The sequence below is a fragment of the Rhinolophus hipposideros genome, assembly GCF_964194185.1.
Source record: "Rhinolophus hipposideros genome assembly, chromosome: 15".
NCBI lineage: Eukaryota > Metazoa > Chordata > Mammalia > Chiroptera > Rhinolophidae > Rhinolophus > Rhinolophus hipposideros.
The window spans coordinates 47,695,731-47,717,544 of NC_138061.1; the positions used below are offsets into that span (position 1 = coordinate 47,695,731).

Below are 21,814 nucleotides of genomic sequence, written 5' to 3' on the forward strand. Positions count from 1 at the left end.
CAGTCCGTATCCAAATTTCCCCAGTTGTTTTCCAAATGTTGTTTGTGGAATATTTTACCCAATCCAGGATGCACTCAAGGTTCACACCTTGTTTTGGCCGTGACGTGTCTCCTTAATCTCCCCCAGTATATTCGTGGACGATCCTCACTGCTTTTGATTCGCTTGAAGTCTCCAGGCCCGTTAATCAGCCACACATCAGCGTTCTGGATTTCCTCTGGGTCTCCTTGCAATTACATTCAGGTCACACATTTTCTGCATGAGTGCTGCACAGGGGACGCTGCGGGAGGTACAAGGTACCACGTTAGGAGACACATGATGTCTGGCCACCCCACTGCCAGCCACGTCAAGCTCGGCCGCCAGCCTTCTCCATTGTAAATGTGACCCCATGATAACGAATGTGTACGCTGTGGGGTAACATTGGGGCTGTGGGAAAACTCTGGTGAAAGAACGTTTGAAAGCAAATCTGAATGTGTGGCTCCTCTGCTTGCGTTATTTCAGTGATTTCCCTATTCCAGTTTCAAAAAATATTGAGTCTGCCCACATCGCACCACCTTCCCATGCCCGTCCTGGCCCAGGCCATTGTCACCTCGCCTCTGGGTCACTGCAGTAGATTCCCGACTGCTCTCCCTCTGGCCTCCATGCCCTAGTCTGTTCCTTCTCAGCATAGCAGTCTGAGTAACTCATTTAAAAATCAAAATGAGATTAGATCACTGCTCTGTAAACTTGTCGTGCCTCCTACCCACTCAGAGCAAAAGTCAGATTCCTTGCAAAGGCTTAAAAGACTCCAGCACGTCTGCCCTGCTCTGCCCTGCCCTCTCACCTCACTCACTCCTCCATCGTGCTGCAGCTTTCCTTGAACTCATGGGCATGTTGCAAGGTCATGTGACTGCTTGGACGTTTGTCCACATGTCCACACAGATGGTAGAGAGCCCTCCCCTGATTCACGTCTGTGATTAAAAATGACTGCTTTATCCCCCAGCCTCCCTGGCTTCCTTTCCTGTTTTGTTTTGTTTTTCTCTGTGACACTTACACCCGTGACATACGGTATATTTTTCTTGTTTGTCTCTGCCCAACTGGAATGTGAACTCCACCAAAGCTGGAACTCTTGTGTTTGGTTCGAGGCTCCGGCTATGTTCCCCACCCCCTTTCTCAGAGTATGCTTCAGGGCTCCTTCGGTGGGGACATCCATGAAGTCAGAAGCATTTTCATAATAGTACTCAGATGTTACCTGCCTTTCCCACTCTTGTTCTCTCAAGGGTGTACGGTGGAGGATTTTAGGGGCACATGGTGGTGATGTGGCAGCAGACTGAGAAACAGCTATGGGAATCCAGCTGTCCTCTCATAAGCCAGACATTAGCTTTTGCAAAAATAGAAAGCCCATGCCACTCTTCTCACTCAAGTTGTTGGGTTTTTTTTTTTGTTTTTGGAATTTTTCAAGTAAAAAAATATGCTATTTATGTTAACGTGTCAATTTATTGTCATTTCTAAATGAGTTAAATATTTAAAATGTCTGTTTTAATTTCTCGTATAGTAAATAATGGATAGCTATAATCCATAAAAACAAAAGTTCTATTGTCCTCAAAATGTTTTAAGAGTGAAAAGGAGTCCTGAGACTAAACACTTTGAGAACAACTGCCTTAAATAACCTCTCAGCAAAGGGATGTTAAATGAATGCATGAAGTGTTTGGTTTAACCTGAGAGACCTGACTTTGGTGGTCTGGTTTCTGTAAGCTTCCCTGGCCTTCTCCCCTCTCCCATCCACCATCCTTGGCTCCAGGTACGTTGACCTGCTATCACTGAGGCTCCTTCATGGGCATCTGAAACCTGTCCACTTTAGAAATTTTTGCTTGTCCATTACATGCATTAAATGGACTCAGTTCAAACATCACCTCCTCCAGGAAGCCTCCTTGGTTTTACTGGCCTTGCCCATGATTTAGCATCTCCTCTTCTCTGGCCCCTTTGCACACTCAGCTACCTCCACCCCAGTGTTCTCCCATCTCTGCTGCATCTGTTGCTATGCAAGTATGTCTCACCAGACTGAGTTCCTTGAGGGGAGGAATTAGGTCTTACCTTTTTATTCCCAGTGCCTGGTACGTAATAGACACTTAATAAGGGTATGTTGGATCAGTGAGTGCTCCCTTGGAATTCAGAATAGGGACTCCCCTTTGCCTGAATTATCCTTGGACCAAAGTGCCTCTAAAGGGGAAATGGTTTGTGGCATCTGATTTAAGTCAGTGTGACATGAGTACTACATCTTTACTGGGGAAAAAGAAGTAACGTTTATTGGGCACCTGTGGGGTGCCAGGAACTTTTCCAGGGCATCTCGCTTCGGGGGCACTGTGGTTCATTAGGCTACTGTCAACTGGCCTGGGCCCTAACCACTTTCCATGTGGCTTCCGTTGGGAGAGTGTCTGGGAGCTGAGCCACTAAACTTCCTGTGAACTTCTGGGATTAATGCATTTGGCATGTGCAGACTGAAGTTGTTGAGGTCAAAGACGGTTTGTGTGTTGCTGGGTCCTGCCACCATGCCCTGCAGGCAGTAAGTAAGAAATACCTGGAATTGTTTGTTCAATGGGCGTACTTAGTGCTATAAATATCAGTATCAGCGAGAGCTTCCCATTGTTGATTTCATACGTGATCAGACATGGAGAGAGATCCTTATAGCCAAGGTGGTCCGGGAAGGCTTCCTGGGGGAGGACAGCTTTCAGCTAAGCTTTGGAGGATGGTTATTAGTTCCTTTTGGCTTTATTATGTAAAAAAGAAAACTGTTGGTCTCCTTTCCACGGCTGCTTGGGAGGCAGTGCTGGAGGTGTGTGCTGGGAAGGACATCTCTTCTCCTGTGGGGTCTTTTTCATGTAGAAGTGCGATATCCCTGGACCAGGTGGGAAAGCAGGGGTGGACCCATGGAGAACGGAGAAGAGAAGGGACACTGGAACACTCATAGTCTGCTGATGGCCGGGGTTCTAGGAAAGGCTATCTAGAGGGGCATGATTTTCCGTGAAGCTGTGAAGGGACTCTAGGCATTGTCACGGCCACCTGCCTCCCTTTTGGAGTAGGGCAACTGAGGTCCAGAGAGGGGAAGGGACTTGCCCAAGGTCACATGGGACCTAGTGACAGAGCTGGGATTAAAATCCAGGGCTCCCACGCCCCTATTCAGTGCTCCTTCCAATATATGATGCAGCCTACTTTTTCCCTTTTCCCTTTGACCTCTGTGGAGTTGTGAGCCCTTGGAGTGGGCCAGTTTATACTCTTTAAGGCCCTGCACGTGCCAGCCACTCTCACTTGTGATCCGATTGCCTTCCAACCCTGGTTTAGGGGCAAAGAGCTCAGATGTGGGATTCTGTGCAAAGGGGGCAGAATGAACCAAGGGTCATATGCCAGTATATATATAGATAGAGAGATAGGCTATCTATCTATCTATCTATCTATCGATCTATCGATCTATAAAGTAATTTGATTCATTTTTTTCTTAGATATAAAACTACATCTAGCATTAAAAACAAGCAGCGTGAGACAGTTAGTAAGCCCTATCATTGCCAACATTGTATAGAGACAGCCCTTAATTTATGCCCGACTCAGCCAGGTGTCCCCTGGGCAATGGCAGTCCTGGCTGGGAGGCCTCACTGCCTTCAGTACCTGCTGCTGGAATTGCCTTCCTCTCTTCCTTTCCTCCCCCTGTGCCCACTCCCCCACTGCCCACTCCCTTTCTGGTGGCTCCCTTCTTTATTGTGGCTTTCCCTCTCAACAGCCCTGAGGGCCAGGGAGAGGTAAGATCACTGGGGACCCCACCGGCCTCCCCCATTCCCTGAAATTCCTCTTGTCCTCACTTTGGGTCTTGTGGAGTAGCTCCCATGCTATCCCTGTGAAAGACCCCAGGTCAGGCGGGGACCGAGGGTGAGGGTACCTGGTCTCATTCCTGGTGTGGGCTAGGAAAGGCTGATGGGACCTGAAACGGAAGCCGTTTTCTAGGACAAAGCACCTTTGTCACCTCTGTGAGCCTGTGTCTCCTTTTAAAAGGTCTGAGTAGGGGAAACCTGGGCCATCTTACCCACTCTTACCAGTGGCCTGCACCCATGAGTGGTGGAGCCTTAGCAGCTGGGCCAGAGGAAGAAGGGAGAGGGGTGACCAGCAGTGGTTTGGCACAGGGTGTTCTCCTGAGTGTACCACAGCAGAAAGTACCCCCACCCCCTCCCTGAACAGCTCTTCATCCCTAGGGTCCCCAAACCCATACCCCAGAATCCTCGTCTGCAATTCCCTATTCCTAGCCTCTCAGCTAGAGCTCCAACCCTAAGCCTAGAGCACTGCCTGCAGTGCCCTGAGCAGGAGGTCCCCACAGCCAGAGACACACATCCTGGGTACATTCTGGGGAGCACTGTTCCGATTGACCTCTAGCTAATGAGTGAGCCTGGCGTGAGGGGTGGCTTGGGTCCCACCTAGGGTTGAGATCTGGGAAAATAATCATCCTGACACCATGGGAACACAGCCCTGGGAGGCAGATTCTGACTCTTGGTTTGGATATATGGAAGGTGGATAGAGAGAGGGAGAGAGGGAGAAAGAGAGAGAGACAGACAGAGAGAGAGAGAGATCCAGAAAGGGAGATAGAGGTGATTTGCTTTTGATTCTCTTTTTCCCTTGGCTATTTCCATGGTTTTTAGATTAACCATGAGACACTCTTATCCTTCAACCCTGGAAGGCTCTGTTGTGGAATGGGATTACCAGAGTTTCTTCTTTGGGCTTATAGGCACCTGAAGCAACATCATGTCTCAGATTCATTTTTCCACCAGATGTATTGGGCCAGTCCCTCTGCGGATGGAGGGTCCAGTGGTTGGAGACTAACTGCGCATCTGGCCAGGCTCAACTCCAATGGGCTGTCTCTGATTTTCCAGGAGGAAGTGACTGCTCTGCCTCTTGTCTCAGAACATCCTTATCAGTTATTTATTACACCACTTCCCATCTGCCTGCCCCCAAACTTCCCAAGGAGAGTCCGGGCTTGGTCAGCTCTTTCCCCCGGGGCTTTGTATGTTTGTCGTAGTTCTCGATTAGAAAGTCCACCATGCCCTGGCTGAGTTGAACAGCTGGGGCTTGCAGAGCTCCCAGCTTAGCTCTTTCACAGCCTGGAATGTGCTGTGTGGGGGGGAGTCTTTTTATTTTTCATTTTGCCATAGGAATATGGAAGAGCATTTAGGATGACAGAGAAAGTGACAAGATAGACCTCTGAGAAACTTCACAATGTAGAGAACAGACAACACGTGGGAGTCTTTTACATCAAGTTTCTTCACCGTTGGTGAGAGAAGGGTAACGAAACAGACTGGTGTGCCCACTTTGCTTCTTAGATTTGTTTTCCTAAGGCCGTGTTTTCCACCCCTGGAGGGCCTGCTCAGGCTGGCCTGGGAACTGCTTTCAGCCCCAGCTCTGCCTAGACAGCCACGGAAAAGCTTGTGGGAAGTGGAGCGAGCACTGTTATCAGAGAAGGTGTAGTAATGAAGACATGAATAAAGAAGGAATAAACCGTGCTCGGGGGCAGGAAAACCTGACGAAGATGTCAGTTCTGCCCCAGGGGATCTGTGGATTCCATGCGGTTCCAGTCAAGCACCAGCAGGTTTTTTTCATGGACCTTGATGAGATGGTTGTAAAATGAATATGGAAGAGTCAAGGTCCAAGGTTATCCAGACACTTCCGAAGACTTCAGGAAGGCGGGACTTGGCCTCCCAGATGCCAGAAGTGTTCTAGAGCCATAGACGCTCTGGAAGGGAGGTTTGTTTAGGGGTAGATTGACCCACAGAAGAGAAAAGGAGCCAGAAACAGACCTGGGTATATGTGGAACCGTCGTGTATGACAGCAGGGTCACAGCAGATCAGTGGGGACAGAAGGACTGGTTAACAAAAGGTGCCTAGTACCTTACAAACCGAAGCAGGCTGGCTCAGAGAATGTCGTGGACCACGGATTGCAATGAACCAAGTTCTCTGCACTGGATCTTCAGTTTTTAAAAAAGAAGTCCAGGGTCAAGGCAGAGTTGAAAGCCAAGTACCAGTGACAAAGACCAGGGACCAGTTCCTTTGCTGTCAGTAGGAGGCAGCCTCTGCTGCTTTCCCAAGGCCTGGCTTTGATTCGGGGTTGGAAGGAGCCCCGTGCCCCAAGCACAGGCTGCCTGGAGTTAGGACTGGGGCCAGGTTGATGGCACCAGGCTCTAGGGCCCCACGGCTTAGAACACTGCCCTGTAGGTGGATCTGGAGCTGTCAAGGGGAGACAGATGGGCCCTGTACCAGTTTCCGGTGGGAGCAGTGCCAGGGCCTTCTGGAGCTGGGCTTTCCTGCTTTTCTTAGGGGCAAGAGGGGTGGGACAACAGGAACTGAGTTTTCGGGGGGGGGGGGAAGTGGGAGAAGAGACTGTTTTCTCCTGAATGAAGTCAGTTAATATTAATTGTACCTTCTCCACCTAGTGGCAAATGATGAGGGCACATGATTTGTGAACAAGGGTGGTGTCTACTTTCAGAAAGGGACCATGAGAGCGTGGTAAGGGACAGCATCAGTGAGAGTATCCTAGAGCTGTGCTGTCCAGTGTGGTGGGCACTGGCTACGTGTGGTCACATTTAAATTCATTAAAAGAAGATAAAAAATTCTGTTCCTCGGGGACATGAGGCTCTTTTAGGAGCTTGCTCATCACACGTGGCTCGTTGTTACCATATTGAACGTTACCGAACAGTCGTAGAGTGTTGTGTTGGCGGTGCTGCTCTGCTGCTGGCACCTTTGCATTTTGCAGACATTTCAGACCAGTCCTCTCCCAGGTCTTCGTGAAAAGCCTGTCTGGAAGCCTCAGTGGCAGGCCAGACAGACAGGGTTTGGTCATGGATCCTGACGCTGCCTCTCCTGTGTTCTGTGTCACTTAGCCTCGCTGAGCCTGGTCTGTGAAATGAGACTGATGTGTGAGGAACTGAAGGTTCAGGGAGATGACGCAGGTCTAGCACTTTGCAGGATTCTAGTGCCACATAAGCACTCTGTAAATGGCAGCAGCCTTTACTGTATTACAGGTGAAAATGAGGTTCGGAGAGGGCAAGTGGCATGGCCAAGGGCACTGAGCTAATAAAGGGAGGCCGAGAATGCCCACTCCTACCTCTTCTCTCACCTCTACTGCTCCTTCCAGCCGTGATCTGGACGGAAGAGAAGCTGGTACAGAGCAGGCTGAGGAGGACTCAAGTCTGCAGGGTAGGCTCAGCCCAGGGCCAGGCAGGATTGTCCTGGGGCAGAAGGGCTGATGGACGCGAAGTCCAGGGCTTTTCAGCCAGATGCAGGGTCCTGCTAGCTCCCATCTTTTTCAAAATTTCTCAGGCCTTGGACTTTAGCTACTTCCCACATGCCTTCAAACTAGAAACTCAGAAAAGTGCTTTGTTTGGCCCAACACAGAGCCCAGGAGCCTCAGGGCCCCATGAGGTAGTTCCAGAACGGAACAGTGCTTGGGGCCTACCGGGAAACGCGGGCTCCTCCAGGAAGCCCATCCTGATTTTCTGACAGTACCTTTCTCCCCCTCACTTTCCTTCAAATTCCCAGAGCCCTCTTTACCTCTCTATGGTAGGGATTGCAGCTTGCTTCCCACAGACCATGTGCTCTTCACCTTTTTTGCACCAGGAACATTTCAGTGGGAGGTTAACCAAAGATGCCTTTTTTCTCCATTCCCCCTGGAAAGACCCCCTGAATTCCATCCGTAGGACTGTAGAGGTCATTTCCAGCCTCTTTCAATTTCCCCTCCCCTAGTCTTACCCCATATCTACTTTTGTGACCCCTTGTGACCTCAGGGCCTGGAACACAGTAGGTGCCTGGTTTGTACCTTTTGGGTGAAAATGAGCCTCGCACTTCCCCTCTAAGTGCAGACTTGCCCCAACTAGGGGTGAGCCAGTCTGGGGAGGGGACCGGTGACCAGATGCTTCCTGAAGGAGGAGACACAGGTGCTAGAATGTCTCACGGGGCCTCTTGCTTCCCAGCTGCTACATGGAACTGGGCCTCTCCCTACACAGGAGGAAGCTGAGTCCCAGGCTGCAGGGCTCAGAGGGGACTTTCAGGCCCCTTTCACACTGGGTGACAGGGCTCTTGTTGAGGATGCCATGTGGCTTGCAAAGCCTGGGACATTGGGCCTGGCCTGCGGACTGCCAGCAGCATGTTCTTTCGCAATTTGGCCCCAGATGGGCATGACTGTGTCCCCCCTGCCCCCAGCCTTGTTTAGCTGAAGCTGTCCTGCTTGACAAATAGGCCATTTGCTTCCGGCACTGGAGCTGGAATGAAAGGCTATAATTAGCAGAGAAGAGTGGGTGGGATTGCACGCTGGCATTGACAATTAATTTTATATTCAGATGGAAACATAAACTGATGTCATCGGAGATGTAAATATCATTTGGAAATCTCGAAGTTCCAGGAAAGGGTTATGCTGGCCTCTCCCCTTGCCCACTGCCCCTGAAACAGTTGAATAAGGAGCCCAGATCAGCCTGCGCTGTGTGAGGAGTGACCTCGGGGACACTGCCAGACTACTCAAAGGGTGAGGGGTTGGGGGACAGCACCTCTGGCTGGACCAGGAGAAATGGGCCTGTGACAGCTGGGTACACGGAGTTGGGGGCGGGGGCAGGAGGCTTGGGTTTGCATTTGCTGTGGTAGCTTTTCCTATGGCTTTAGTGGTCTGGAAATGTCACAAGCCTGGCTAGCAAGGAAAATGTGATGCTTTGCAACAGGAGGGAGATCAGACCAAAGGAAGTTTTGTTTCCTTCTAGCAAGGCTGTTCTGGAGTGGGCCCTGGGGCTCTGGGAAGCTTGTAAAAATAGAAGAAGCTACTGACGACCAACCATTATGGAGAGGGCTGGGGTCAATTCTGCTCAGAATTGGGGCTAGTGACAGCTCTGGTGTTTTGGAGATGATCTCCAAAGCAGGGTACCTTACCCCAGAAGCATAGCCTCATAGGGAACGAGGGAAGAGGACAGGCTAGGGCCCATGTCCATCCTACTCGAGGATAACTTTTTTACAACAGGAAACATAGAACTCGCAAAAGTACATGAATCCATTCTGCAACTATTAAGATGTTCTCTTGTTAGTTCAGTGACAGCATGAGAATTACACTTTTCATGAGGATGGAAGATGAGCCCCCACCTCTGTAGCTCTCAGGTACACTGTGTCCTTGCATATTGAATTCACTCTCTTCCTGGGCTCTGAAGACTTCACTTCTTTGTGAGGTTCCTCTTTAACTGTTATCCTCAGCTTTGGGGTGGAGGAATCTGTGGGCTCTGAGGTCTGGCTCAGGGTTAGGGATGAGTGAGTGATTCCTTACAAGTGCAGTCATTCAGAAGGGGTGGATTTTGCTTTTCAAATCTGCTTGCCCTTTTTCCCATGGGGCTTTGGCCAGCCTTGAACAATGATTTCACCATGTTCTGGGTTTTGGAGCGTGAACTGACCAGACAGCCTCTGGTTTATCTATCAAAGATAGATTTTATTTACTGTGATCACCATTTTCCTGTGTGTGTGTGTGGGGGGGATCCGTGTGTGTGTGTGTGTGTGTGTGTGTGTGTGTGTGTGTGTCCTGCCTTATAAATTTTAAAATTTACCCATGTGGGTGATTTTAATGACATCATTTCACGCATGGGTTTGCTGAATATGGCCAACTTATTAACAAGTGGCTCACGGTTGCATTTCTCAATGCCTTCAGAACCTCCTGGCCCAGCGTGTTGAAAAGGCATCCATTTGAGACTGGAAGGAGTGGTTCTCAGTAAACCTGGATTATCTTTGCAAACCAAGGGACTGGCACTTAGCTGTGAAATACAGAGGACTGCTGGACCTGAGGATGAGGGCGATGGCTTCCCAGTAATCCTCTGTTATCCGGTGTTTCTAAGTAAGCTCGGTTGGTTTGTCTTTGGGCATTTTCGCCATTTGTCAAAGCTCGGGAAGCAAGCCCTTCCCTTTCCCCAGGACAGTCTTGATGCCCTTGAGAAGGAAGTCAAGGGGATCTGACTGGAGGACTCGAGCAGCCCATTTAAGGTAGACCTGTGAGTAAATGCTGGAGCAGCCTCCTCACTGTTCCGGATATTAATTCAAGGGGAGCTATTCTCATGCTCATGAGAATACCTTGCCAGCATCTTCTCTGCATTACCCCTCACTTCCTTTAGTTGGGCCTTAGCTGACAGCAGCATGGCTTTGGTTCCTCTCCCGCATTGCCCTACGCTCAATGGGGAAGGCCAGCACAGCTAATGATTTGTCCCTGCCCTTGGGAATGTGTGCCCCAGAAAGAATCCTTGCACAGGCAGGAGACTGAGTGGACAGCATTGGACTCAAACCCATGTGGGTCTGCTAGGAAGCCCGGCTCGCATCCATTTAACAGACATTGATTGTAAAGGCCGATTGTACTCCTTAAACGTCAGGACTGGTCTGGGTCGTGGGGATGCCTGAAACAGTGGAAAAATCCCTCCTGGCGTGGAGCTTAGATTCTTGGGGAGAAGACAAACAATTAAAAAAAATGAAAGGAAAAAAAGTCATGTGTCAAATGCTGGTAAGTGCAAAGAAGGAAAATAAAACGGGGAAATGGGATCAGGAGTTCGGTGGAGGGACTTTCTACTTTTAAGTAAGATGGTCCTGAAAGGCCACGCTGTGCGAGTGCCAATGAAGGAAAGGCAGGAAGATGAGGGAGTGAGCAGTGAGGTTGTCAGGGGGAACAGCATCGCAGGCAGTGGGAACAGCCTGTGCAAAGGCTCGCGTGCTCTGACCCTCTCGCCAGTCGCATGTCCCCTGAGTCACCACTATTTTTCTCTAGAACAGCATTTCCAAACAGGATCTGTATTCGTTTGCTAGGGCTGCCATAACAAAGTGTCACAGACTGGGTGGCTTAAACAACAGAAGTTTATGGTCACAGTTGTGGAGGCTGGAAGCCTAAGATGAAGGTATTGGCAGAGTTGGTTTGTTCTGAGGCCTCTCCCTCTTTGGTTTCTAGATGGCCATCTTCTTCCCGTGTCTTCACATGGTCTTCCCTTTGTGTGTGTCTGTGTCCTAACCTCCTCTTCTTATAAGGACAGCAGTCGTATTGGATTACGGCCTACCCATAAGACTTCATTTTCACTTAGTGACCACTTGAAAGGCTCTATCTCCAAATATAGTCACATTCTGACTATACTAGGCGTTAGGACTTGAGCATGTGACCTTTAGGGGACTACAGTTCATCCCCTAACAGGTTCCCGCATGTACAGTCATCTGGGGTGAGCACCCCCAATGGTAGGTACCACAGCCCCGTAGGAAACTCAAGTGACTGCCAGTCCTTCTCCTCTCTCACTCGCTGCCTTCTTGCTGCAGCTGATCGGAGCCCTGGTCCTGTCGGTGGGGATCTATGCAGAAGTCGAGCGGCAGAAATACAAAACTCTGGAAAGTGCCTTTCTGGCCCCAGCCATCATCCTTATCCTCCTGGGGGTCATAATGTTCATGGTCTCCTTCGTCGGCGTGCTGGCTTCCCTCCGGGACAACCTGTGCCTTCTGCAAGTGGTGAGTCGGCCCCATGCTCCCTTCAGCTGCTGGATGAAGGGAGTCCTAGGTATTCCCAAGAGAGCTGAGGAGACCACCCCACGGCCCTTGGGCAGCCCAGGTTTTTCAGTCCTTGCCTCAAACCAGCTCTTCTAGAGGGTTTTCTGGATCAGCCTTTCTGTCCACCCTGGCCCAAGAGTGCCCAGGCCACCTCCACTTCTGCTCTAAAGGCACATTTGAGTATTCTTCTTACTTACTTAAACACTGTGTTGGCCCAGACTCATTGGAAGTGGGAGAAACCACACTCAAAAGAGAGCAGGTCAAACCCAAAACAACTTGTTGATGGTAAGTCCTTGGCTCATGTAAACCCACGTGGGGTCCAGGGTTGGAACCGTGCCCTTGGGCTCTGTTTCCTGCCACCAACCAGCTGGACGACCAGTGATGTCCTCAGTCTCTCTTTGCTGTGGCCGCCAGCAGCCTTAGACAGAGTCCTTGTAGCTCTTGGTCCCGGCGAATCTTTCCTAGTAACTCTGGCCAAAGTCCCAGGACTCTGAAGGGCCTGCTTGGGCCAAGGGCCAGCGCTGAGGTCGGGGGCGGGGTCAGCCCCACTGGCCTGCCTTACTCGGGGGTGAGGAATGGCTCTCCAAAGCGGACAGTACTGGGTAGGCAGATCCATTTGCTCTGTAGCCACGTGTGTGTTTGCCCTCGTCGTCTCCCTAGCATGGGAAGCCCTTAAAAGCCCCTATAAGCAGGGCCTTGGTGCTGCCTGAGGCTGGAAGTTGCTGGCATCAGTTTGGACAATTCCTGTTCTGTGATAAAGGGCAGCAGTGGGGTGTGCATCCTCTAAGATACCCCCTCACCCACTGAGGGGGTCTGGGAAACCACTTCTGAGGGGCTCTGCCCACAGAGCTGGAAATGCTGCCCCACCCTGCCCATTAAGCCAGCTCTGTCCCCTCTGTGTCAGCGGGAGCAAGGACCAGCTCTCCTTGTGGGGGTTGGGAGAGGCGTGTGTGTTTCTCCGCCTAGACTCCGCTGAGGAGCCCTGGGACAAACCTTGATAATAATCTGATTTGGACAACTGAATCATTCTTCCTGACCACTGGCTCCAGAGACGGGCTTTCCCGTGGAATGTCTGTCCACATCCTGTGTCCTCACAGGAGGAAGGGGCGAGAGGCCCAGGAGCAGTAAGAGCTCCAGCAGAGATGATTTTCCTGATTGCACTTGACCTTGGAGCAGACCATGCTTACTCTGCCCCTCTAGGTGAATATCTGAATTTTGTTTTTCAGTTTATGTACATCCTTGGAATTTGTCTCATAATCGAGCTCATTGGTGGCGTGGTGGCCTTGATCTTCCGGAACCAGGTGGGCCTGGGGTGCATTTATCAGCCACAAGTACACGGAGCACCCCCCTGTGTGTGGGCCCTGGGCTGTAAACTGGGAGTGCAGAGAGCAGGCTAGGCAAGTCCATTCTGCTGGAGAGACAGGCACTGAAAAAGGAAACCAGAGAACAAGAAACAAGACAGGGTGATGGGAGAGTGGCTGGAGTGGAGGTGGGGAGGACAGTAATGGAATAAGGAAAAAGGAAAATACCAGCTGAGACGCAGAGGGAGCAGAGGTCCAGGCAGAGGGAACCACAGGTGTGTGGACCAGCGGAGGCTGCTTGGCTGAAGGCTGTGGGTGATGGGGAGTTTGGTAGGTGGAGGAGGAGGGCCGCCAGCACAGGTCACGTGGGTTCTCAGTTCCTGGTTTTGGAACTCGGAGTCTTTTCTAAAGGCAGAGTAAGTTTTGCAGAGTTTTATGGGAAAGTGATGTGATCTGATTAACATTTTACTTGCTGCTGAATGGAGAATGGAGAGTAAGAGACAAGGGGGAACACTGGGAGACCTCCTGGGAGGCTGTGGTACTCCAGGAAGGAAGGGGATGATGGCTTGGAATGAGGTAGAGGCAGCAGGACTGGGTGGAAATGGCAGAATTTGGTGTATGTTTTGGAGGCAGTGCCAAGAGGACATTGTTGTGCTGGATATAGGGGTGAGGGCAAGAGAAAGGCTGAGAGGGCAATGCCTGGCGTCTTGGCCCTGGGAGGGTTTGCAGAATCAGGGCTCCTTTGATCTGGAAAGGTTCTCAGCGCCGCCTGGTCTGCCACTCCTCCCACTGCAGGCCCTGTGTGCCTCATACTAGCTGTGTGACCTTGGGCAAGTACTTAACTTCTCCGACCCTCAGGCTCCTCAGAGGATCACAGTTCCTTACCTCCTAAAGTTTGGGGCGAGGACTTGATGGAAGAATGCATGTGAAGAGCTTGCAATGGTTCTGGTCCCTAGTGGACCCTCATTACACACCGTGTTTCCCCAAAAATTAGACCTAGCCAGACAATCAGCTCTAATGCATCTTTTGGAGCAAAAATTAATATAAGACCCGGTGTTATATTATATTATATTATATTATATTATATTATATTATATTATACTATACTATACTATACTATACTATGTTATATTATATTATATTATAAAGATCCAGTCTTATATTATAGTAAAACAAGACCGGGTCTTATATTAATGTTTGCTCCAAAAGACACATTAGAGCTGATTGTCTGGCTGGGTCTTATTTTCGGGGAAACACGGTAGTAGTTCCTCTGCCCTGAAGACTAGAGAAGGGACTTGCCTATGTTCCCACAAGAAGCTAGTCGTGAGCAGGGCTGACCGCCAACCCAGAGCTTCATCGTTTCTCCCATAATCCTATGTCTTTGTTTTCCTCCCAGCTTTGGTGTTGGAGCTGGGGCTTGAGGAGCAGGGCTTGTTCGCAGCAGCTCAGTTCTCTCTGTCATTCCCCTGCCTCCACCCTCCCCACCCCGACAGCGTGGTTTCTGGTCAGACAGGTGCATTAGGGCTACGGCCACATTCTCTCCTGTCAGAAGGTGAGCCCAAGGATGCAGTCACGATGCCAGACACCGGGTTGTGCAGATCCCTCAAATGATCCAGTGTCTGACTCCTGCCAAACCAACCCGTCATGGGTGCAGCTGGTATGCCGGCCCAGGTGGGAGCAGGGAACACACCTGCGGGTGGGCCTTTACCACAGGCCTGTTTATAGCCCTGGAATCCAGGGGTTTTCTCCCTGTTTGATGAGCCCAAGGAGAGAGGAGGGAAGATTCCCATCATATTGATGGAGTCCTCAAGATAAGAGAGGTTAAGAAGGCCGCCCGGGAGCACACAGTAAGACAGAGACAGCTCAGTCTTTTCCCTTCGCTTTATTGAAACATAATTGACAAATAAAAGTGCAGTATATTTCAATTGTAAAGTGTGATGCTTTGATAGATATACACATTGTGAAATGATAACCACATCCATCACCTCACATACCTACCTTTTTTTAAATGGGAGAATGCTTAAGATCGATTCTCTTAGCAAATTTTAAGTATACAATTCAGCGTTATGAACTGTAGTCACCACGCTGTATAAAGATCCTCAGAACTTGTTCATCTTATGGCTGGAAGTTTGTTCTCTGACAATCTCCCTATTTCCCACACACCCAGACCCTGGCAGCCATTTTTCTACTCTCTGGTTCTATGGGTTTGACTTTTTTTTATTATTATTTTTTAAGATTCCACATAGAAATTATACCATACAATATTTATCTTTCTCCGTCTGGCTTATTTCACTCAGCATAATACCTTCCAGGACTATCCATGTTGTCACAAATGGCCGGATTTTCTTCTTTGGTTTAATGGCTGAATAATAGTCTATTGTGTATATATATATATATATATATATATATATATATATACACTAATATATGTATAATTATTATATTCATATTATGTTATACTATAAAATAGTATTCTATTGCGTATATATGTATATATATATGCAATGGCTATATATATAAACTACAATATAAATAAATACATGTATATGTTTATTCACATTTTCTTTGTTCATCTGTCGACGGATACTTAGAATGTTTCCATATCTTTTCGTTTTCTTTTGAGAAAGCCAGCCTAAAGCACTTTTATTGCAATACTAAAACTTGAAACTCAGATGTAGTGTGTGTGTGTGCTGGGTGGGGGTAGGCAGTAATAATTTCTCTTACCCAATCACCACACAGGACAGCAAAGCAGTGAGAGGGGCGAAGGAAAAGCCAGGAAACTTTGAGATGAGCAGGGGGAGCTGAGCGTAAAAAACCCGGCGACACTGAAGCTGTGATGACCACATCATTTTCTTAAAAACAACGCTCAAGGCTTTGTCATGAGGACTGGGCTTTCGTTGGGCGTTAACAAATAGCAACTTCAATTTAAACTTTTCATTAAAGTTCTTAAAATTCAGAAAGCGGAGCCTGGATAGCTATGAGATTATCAAAGTCCTGAATATCCTTTAGAAAAACCACAGGATTGGGGGGAAGAAAGCCAGGCCACAAAGAAGGCTTCCGAGGTCCTGCGGGCCTGAGGACGGATACCTGTACTGTCCAGCACGGCAGTGAAAATGATTTGCTTTTAAAAGGCAGAGGGTTTAGGGGAGAGTGGGATGGGGCAGTGGAGACAAGGGCTGTCCCCCATCCCACTTCAGTTTTGGGTAGGGCTCTTAATTCAACGCCAGGACATCTCTCATCTCTCAACTGGAGAATAATTCAGCCCTCAACAAGCACCTTAAATCTGCTATGGCTTTGCAGCACTGCAGCAAGAATGTTTAATATATAATAACAGAAATTTCACCCAACATAAAATATTGCTGCATCCCCCCACACCAATTCCTAGTCTAAAGTTAACCCAGTACTTGTGCTGTTAATACTTGACTAATACCTAGTCGGAAACCTGGATCCAGAAGACTGGGTGAAACTAAATTTTCACCCTGAAACAAAAACAAAATAAGTTCCTTGAGGTTTATGGCGTATAGTTGAGGTCAACACACATGCATGGAGAAAGGGGAAGTCAAAGCTGGGTGACAGGACACATTCAGTCAGGGTAGATATTTATACAAAGAGTGTGGGGGGAACATCAGGAAAAGCTGCGTACGGATTCATGTGTGCGCGTCTGGGAGAAGAAAAGGGTCCAGGGAAAAGGCCGTTCCTGTCATTCCAGTTTTAGAAGCTTCACATCAAAGATGAGAGTGGCATTTGGTGGGATGATGCCTGAGTGCCCCGTGGCACCATACGCATAGTTGGGGGGAAGGTCAGTTTGGCTCCTGACCTACACTTATCTGGGCGACCCCTTCTTCCCAGCCTCAGATCACCTCCTGCTTGCCTAGCATAAACTTTGAAGGGCTTGTTTCTGTCCTAGGAGAAATCAAATTTCTTTCCATCTTCAAGCATCCTTTGGATAGATACCCAGAAGTGGGATTACTGGATCAGATGGTAGTTCTCGTTTTAATTTTTTAAGGCAACTTTATACTGTTTTCCATAATGGTTGTACCAATTGACCAACAAACCAACAGTGTACCAAGGTTCCCTTTCTTCCTCACCAATGTTGCTATCTCTTGTCTTTTTGATATTAGCCATTCTAACAGGTGTGAGGTGATAGTTCATTATGGTTTCGATTTGCATTTCCCTGATGATTAGTGATGTTGAGCATTTCTTCATAGACCTGTTGGCCTTCTGCATGTCTTCTTTGGAAAAATATCTATTCAGGTCCTCAGATAATTACTGTTGTGATTATTTTGCTACTGACTTGCAAGGATTATATAGTTTGAATATTAACCCCTTATTGAATATATGGTTCACAAATATTTTCTCCTATTCTACAGGTTGCCTTCTCAGTTTTACTTGTTCCCTTGCTGTGTAGAAACTTTCTAGTTTGATGTAGTCCCACTTGTTTATTTTTGCTTTTGTTGCCTGTGTGTTTGGTGTCAGATCCAAAAAATCATTGCCAAAATCAATGTCGAGGAATTTTTCCCCCCTATGTTTTCAGGTCTTAGGTTTAAGTGTTTTATCTATTTTGAGTTGATTTTTTGTGTATGGTGTAAGATAAGGATCCAATTTTATTCTTTTGCATGTGGAAATCCAGTTTTCCCAGAACCATTTATTGATGAGACTATCCTTTTCTTATTGTGTGTTCTTGGAGACTTTGTTGAAAATTGGTTGATCATATATGCTTGGGTTTATCTCTAGGCTCTTTGTCCTGTTTCATTGATCTGTGTCTATTTTTATGCCAATACCATACTGTTTTGGTAACTATAGCTTTGTAATATAGTTTGAAGTCAGGACGTGTGAGGCCTCCAGCTTTGCTCTTCTTCCTCAAGATTACTTTAGCTATTTTGGTTCTGCTATGGTTCTGTACAAATCTTAGGATTTTTTGTTTTCTATTTCTTGAAAAACGTCATTGGAATTTTGATAGGGATTGCATTGAATGTCTAGATTGCTTTGGGTAGTATGGATATTTTAACAGTATTAATTCTTCCAATCCATGAACAAGAGACACCATTTCATTTATTTGTGTCATCTTCAATTTCTTTCATCAATGTTTTATACTTTTAAGTGTACAGACCTTTCACTTCCTTGGTTAAATTTATTCTTAAGTATTTTGTTCTTTTTAATGCTATTGTAAATGGGATTGTTTTATTAATTTCTTTTTTGGATGGTTCATTGCTAGTGTATAGAAATGCAACTGGTTTTTGTAAATTTTATGTCCTGTAACTTTACTGAATTTGTTTATTCTAACAGTCTTTTTGCTGGAGTCTTTAGGATTTTCTCTCTATATAAAATCATATCATCTGCAAATAGACAATGTTGCTTCTTTCTTTCTGATTTGAATGCCTTTTATTTCTTTTTCTTGCCTAATTTTCTTGCTCTGGCTAGGATTTCTAGTACTATGTTAAATAGAAATGGTGAGAGACTTTTCTGTTTAACATAGAGGAGGAGCTTTCAGCTTTTCACCATTGAGTATGATGTTAGTTGTGGGCTGGTCGTGTATGGCCTTTATTATGTTGAGGTATACTCTTTCCATACCTAATTTGTTAGGTGTTTTTATCAGGAGAGGATGTTGAATTTTGTCAAATGCTTTTTCTACATCTATTGAGTGATCATATTTTTATTCTTCATTTTATTTATGTATCACATTTATTGATTGCCTATGTTGAACCATCCTTCCATCCCAGGGATAAATCCTACTTGATCGTGGTATATGATTATTTTAATGTGCTGTTGGATTCAATTTGCTAATATTTTGTTGAGGATTTTTGCATCTAGGTTCATCAAGGATATTAGCCTGTAGTTTTCTTTTCTTGTCATGTCCTTCTTTGGCTTTGGTATTAGAGTAATGCTGGCCTCATAAAGTGAGTTTGGAAGCATTGCCTCCTCTTTAATTTCTTGGAAGAATTTGAGAAGAATTAGTATTAATTTAAATGTTTGATGACATTCACCGGTGAAGACGTCTGGCCCTGGACTTTTCTTTATTGGGAGAGTTTTGATTACTGATTCAAGCTCCTTACTTTTTATTGGTCTGTTCAACTTTTCTATTTCTTCATGATTCAATCTTGCTAAGTTGTTTGTTTCTACAAATTTATCCATTGCTTCTAGGTTAACCAGTTTGTTGGTATATAATTGTTCATAATAGTCTCTCTTTTTTTAAATTAAAGTTTATTGGGGTGACAATTGTTAATAAAGTTACATAGATTTCAGGTGTACAATTCTGTAAGACATCGTCTATAAATCCCACTGTGTGTTCACCACTCAGAGTCAGTTCTCCTTCCATCACCATGTATTTCGTAATAGTCTCTTATGAACCTTTGCATTTTTGTGATATCAGTTGTAACATATCCTTTTTCATTTCTGATTTTATTTATTTTAGTCTTCCCTGTTTTTCCTTAGTCTAGCTACACGTTTGTCAGGTTTTTTTTTATCTTTTTCAAAAACTCAGCTCTTGGTTTTGTTGACCTTTTCTGTTGTCTTTGTAGTCTCTATTTCATTCGTTTCTGCTCTGATCTTTGTTGTTTCCTTCCTTCTACTTACTTTGGGCTTATTTTGTTCTTCTTTTTCCAGTTCTTTGAGGTGTAAAGCTAGATTGTTTATTTGAGATTTTTTTTCTTAATGTAGATGTTTATTACTATAAACTTCCCTCTTTGAACTGCTTTTGCTGCATCCCATAAGTTCTGGTATGTGGTGTTTCCATTTTCACTTGTCTCAAGATATTTTTTGATTTCCTTTTTGAGTTCTGCTTTGCCCCATTGGTTGTCTTGGTACCTGCTTCTTCCTGCTCCTCTTTTCTACTTTTCAGACCATCTGCTCTGAGCTGGCAGAACCAGGGTAATGATTCATTTTTCAGCAGCCTTGAGGGGAGAGAGACGTTTATTCCATTTGTCTAGGGGGATGCTTTTCTGTGCAGCCAGCAGGGCTTCTGGCTGGCCCATGGCTTTCCAGAGATGATGGGTTGGTTAGTGCTTTCCTGGCTGGTGCCCAGGTCAAGGTCATGGTCAGCAGAATCAGTGGTTTTAATAAACAGTCCCCTAAGTGAACAGCAGTCTGGTTTCCAGTGTGCTTTCACAAAGGCGGGCTGATTTGTCATTTTTCAGTGCCCCGTAGATCAACAGGGGCTGTGACCCCACTCCTTTTTTCCAGACAAGGAGCTGAGCCAAGTTAAAACCTCCAGAGACCCTTTAGCCCTCACGCTAAGGATGCTTTAGGGCTGGTGTCAGGGGTGAGAGTTTCCAGTTACCCTCCACCCCTGAGGGCATTACTGGTGAAGTGTGTCCCTTCTACTTGGATAGGGTGTTCCCTCATTGGGCCCTGTCAGGGGAGGGTCTTGGCCTGTAGCCTAGGAAGGACCTTCACCAGTGGTCAGGGATCTCAGCTGTTTGGGGGCTCCCAGTGGGCCATGATATTATATGCCTGGGACACATAATTCACCATATTTTAAAATGAGATACAAAACTATAAGTTCAGTAAGATTTCCACAAGAAAAAAAAATAAGCCTGGAAAACTCTAGAAGGAAATAGAAATATTAACATATTAACTCTCATTTCCTCTAAGGGATAGCACTAGGATGATTTTTATTTTCTCCTTTATATTTTTCCCTAGCTTCAAAATTTTCTTTTTTTATAATCAAGGGGAAAATACGATATAAAGAAAAATAATGTCCTTTCCAACTCTGATGCAATCCGATTTTATAAAACAAGATACTGGCCAATGAGCATAGGGAAGGAGCAGCCTGGCTATTGATAGTGGCAGGAAGGGGCAGTGTAAGGGGGAGAAAAAGGTGAGGAGCAAATCAAGGTCGGCTTCTGGGAGGGGGTGAGTTCCCAGTTTCATTTTTTCCTCACCAAGAGAAGACAGATTACCCTGAGCCACATGATAACAAGTCCAGCCCCATACGCTACCTGTTAACTCTAAGAATCTGTTTGTGGTGAGGAATGAAGACAAATGATCAGGCTAATGACTTCCCACTGGGTTCTCAGGAAGGTGCACAGGTCATGGCCACAGCCAGGCTGCAAAAGATAAACAGACTCCTGGGTGTAAGGGAGAAACTCCCCCTCAACCTCTGACCCTGGATATGGTTTTTCCTATTGGCAGTGACCTGACGGTCATACTACAGTGGCTTCTCTGCTTGTAGAGGGTCTAGGGGCCGTGCATGGAGAGGCTGGGCACAGAGCATGTTGCCTCGAGGGCCTGAGCATGAGAAGCAGAAGTACAGCGTCCTGACCCCAGGCAGTAAGAGGAGTATGTCTCCATGATTTGTCTGGGTCTTCCCCTTCTTGACCTCCCGTTACCCCAGCTTGTTCTGAGTCCTCTCTTGAGGGTGTCAGGAGCGATGGAGGAGGGCAGCTCCTACTCATAGAGTCCCAGTCAGGCAGAGCTGAGCAGGGACGCCCAGAGGTCGCTGGGCTGTAATTGGTGCATCTGTACCCCCATGCCAGGCCTACTTCTCTCTACCTTCCCTCTACCACCAGGGTGGGGGCGGAGCGGCCTCTTTCCTGGCCTTGATCAGAGGGTGCCGTGGTCACACCCAACACCAGGCCAGGGAAACAGTGGGCGGCAACCAGCCTGTTTATTTTATCATGGCACTCATCCTAGCTGTCTCTGGGCATGACCTTGAGGTCAGGGGTCGGGAGAAAGGAGACAGTACCAAGGCCCGCTTGGCCAAGCACCTGAACATGTATATCTCCCAGGGTAGAGGCAAGTCCTGCGCTGACCTATCCAGACTACCACAGCTGGTGGGCCCCGCTGTGGACAACCAATAGGGATTGAGAGCTGGAGCCACAGCTACCTGGGAAGCTGGAGTATAACCTTCCCTACCATAGGGACGAAACCTGTGAACTCAGCCAGGTACGAGGAAGGGTCTGGCAACTATCCAGAGAAACTGGCAGCTTTCTCTCCTCTTTTTTACCGGCTCCCTGGGTTCTCTTTGGCTCATTGTTATCA

General features: G+C 47.2%; 1 protein-coding gene and 1 pseudogene across 6 annotated transcripts in view; one reads left to right on the forward strand and one right to left on the reverse strand.

Moving 5' to 3' along the window:
- TSPAN15 (tetraspanin 15) overlaps positions 1-21,814 on the forward strand; it is an 85,098-nt gene that overhangs the window by 45,607 nt on the left and 17,677 nt on the right. For 4 of the 5 annotated variants that reach the window (XM_081074825.1, XM_081074823.1, XM_081074824.1 and 1 more), the window contains exons 2-3: positions 11,310-11,495; positions 12,761-12,835. The exons of the other annotated variant lie outside the window; for it this stretch is intronic. In XM_081074825.1, the coding sequence (XP_080930951.1) occupies positions 11,310-11,495; positions 12,761-12,835 (261 nt within the window). The remainder of the gene's footprint in view (positions 1-11,309; positions 11,496-12,760; positions 12,836-21,814) is intronic. 5 annotated transcript variants of the gene reach the window in all.
- LOC308508088 (peptidyl-prolyl cis-trans isomerase FKBP1A-like) lies at positions 16,536-16,774 on the reverse strand (annotated as a pseudogene). Its single transcript has one exon. The product of its transcript is annotated as a peptidyl-prolyl cis-trans isomerase FKBP1A-like (transcript).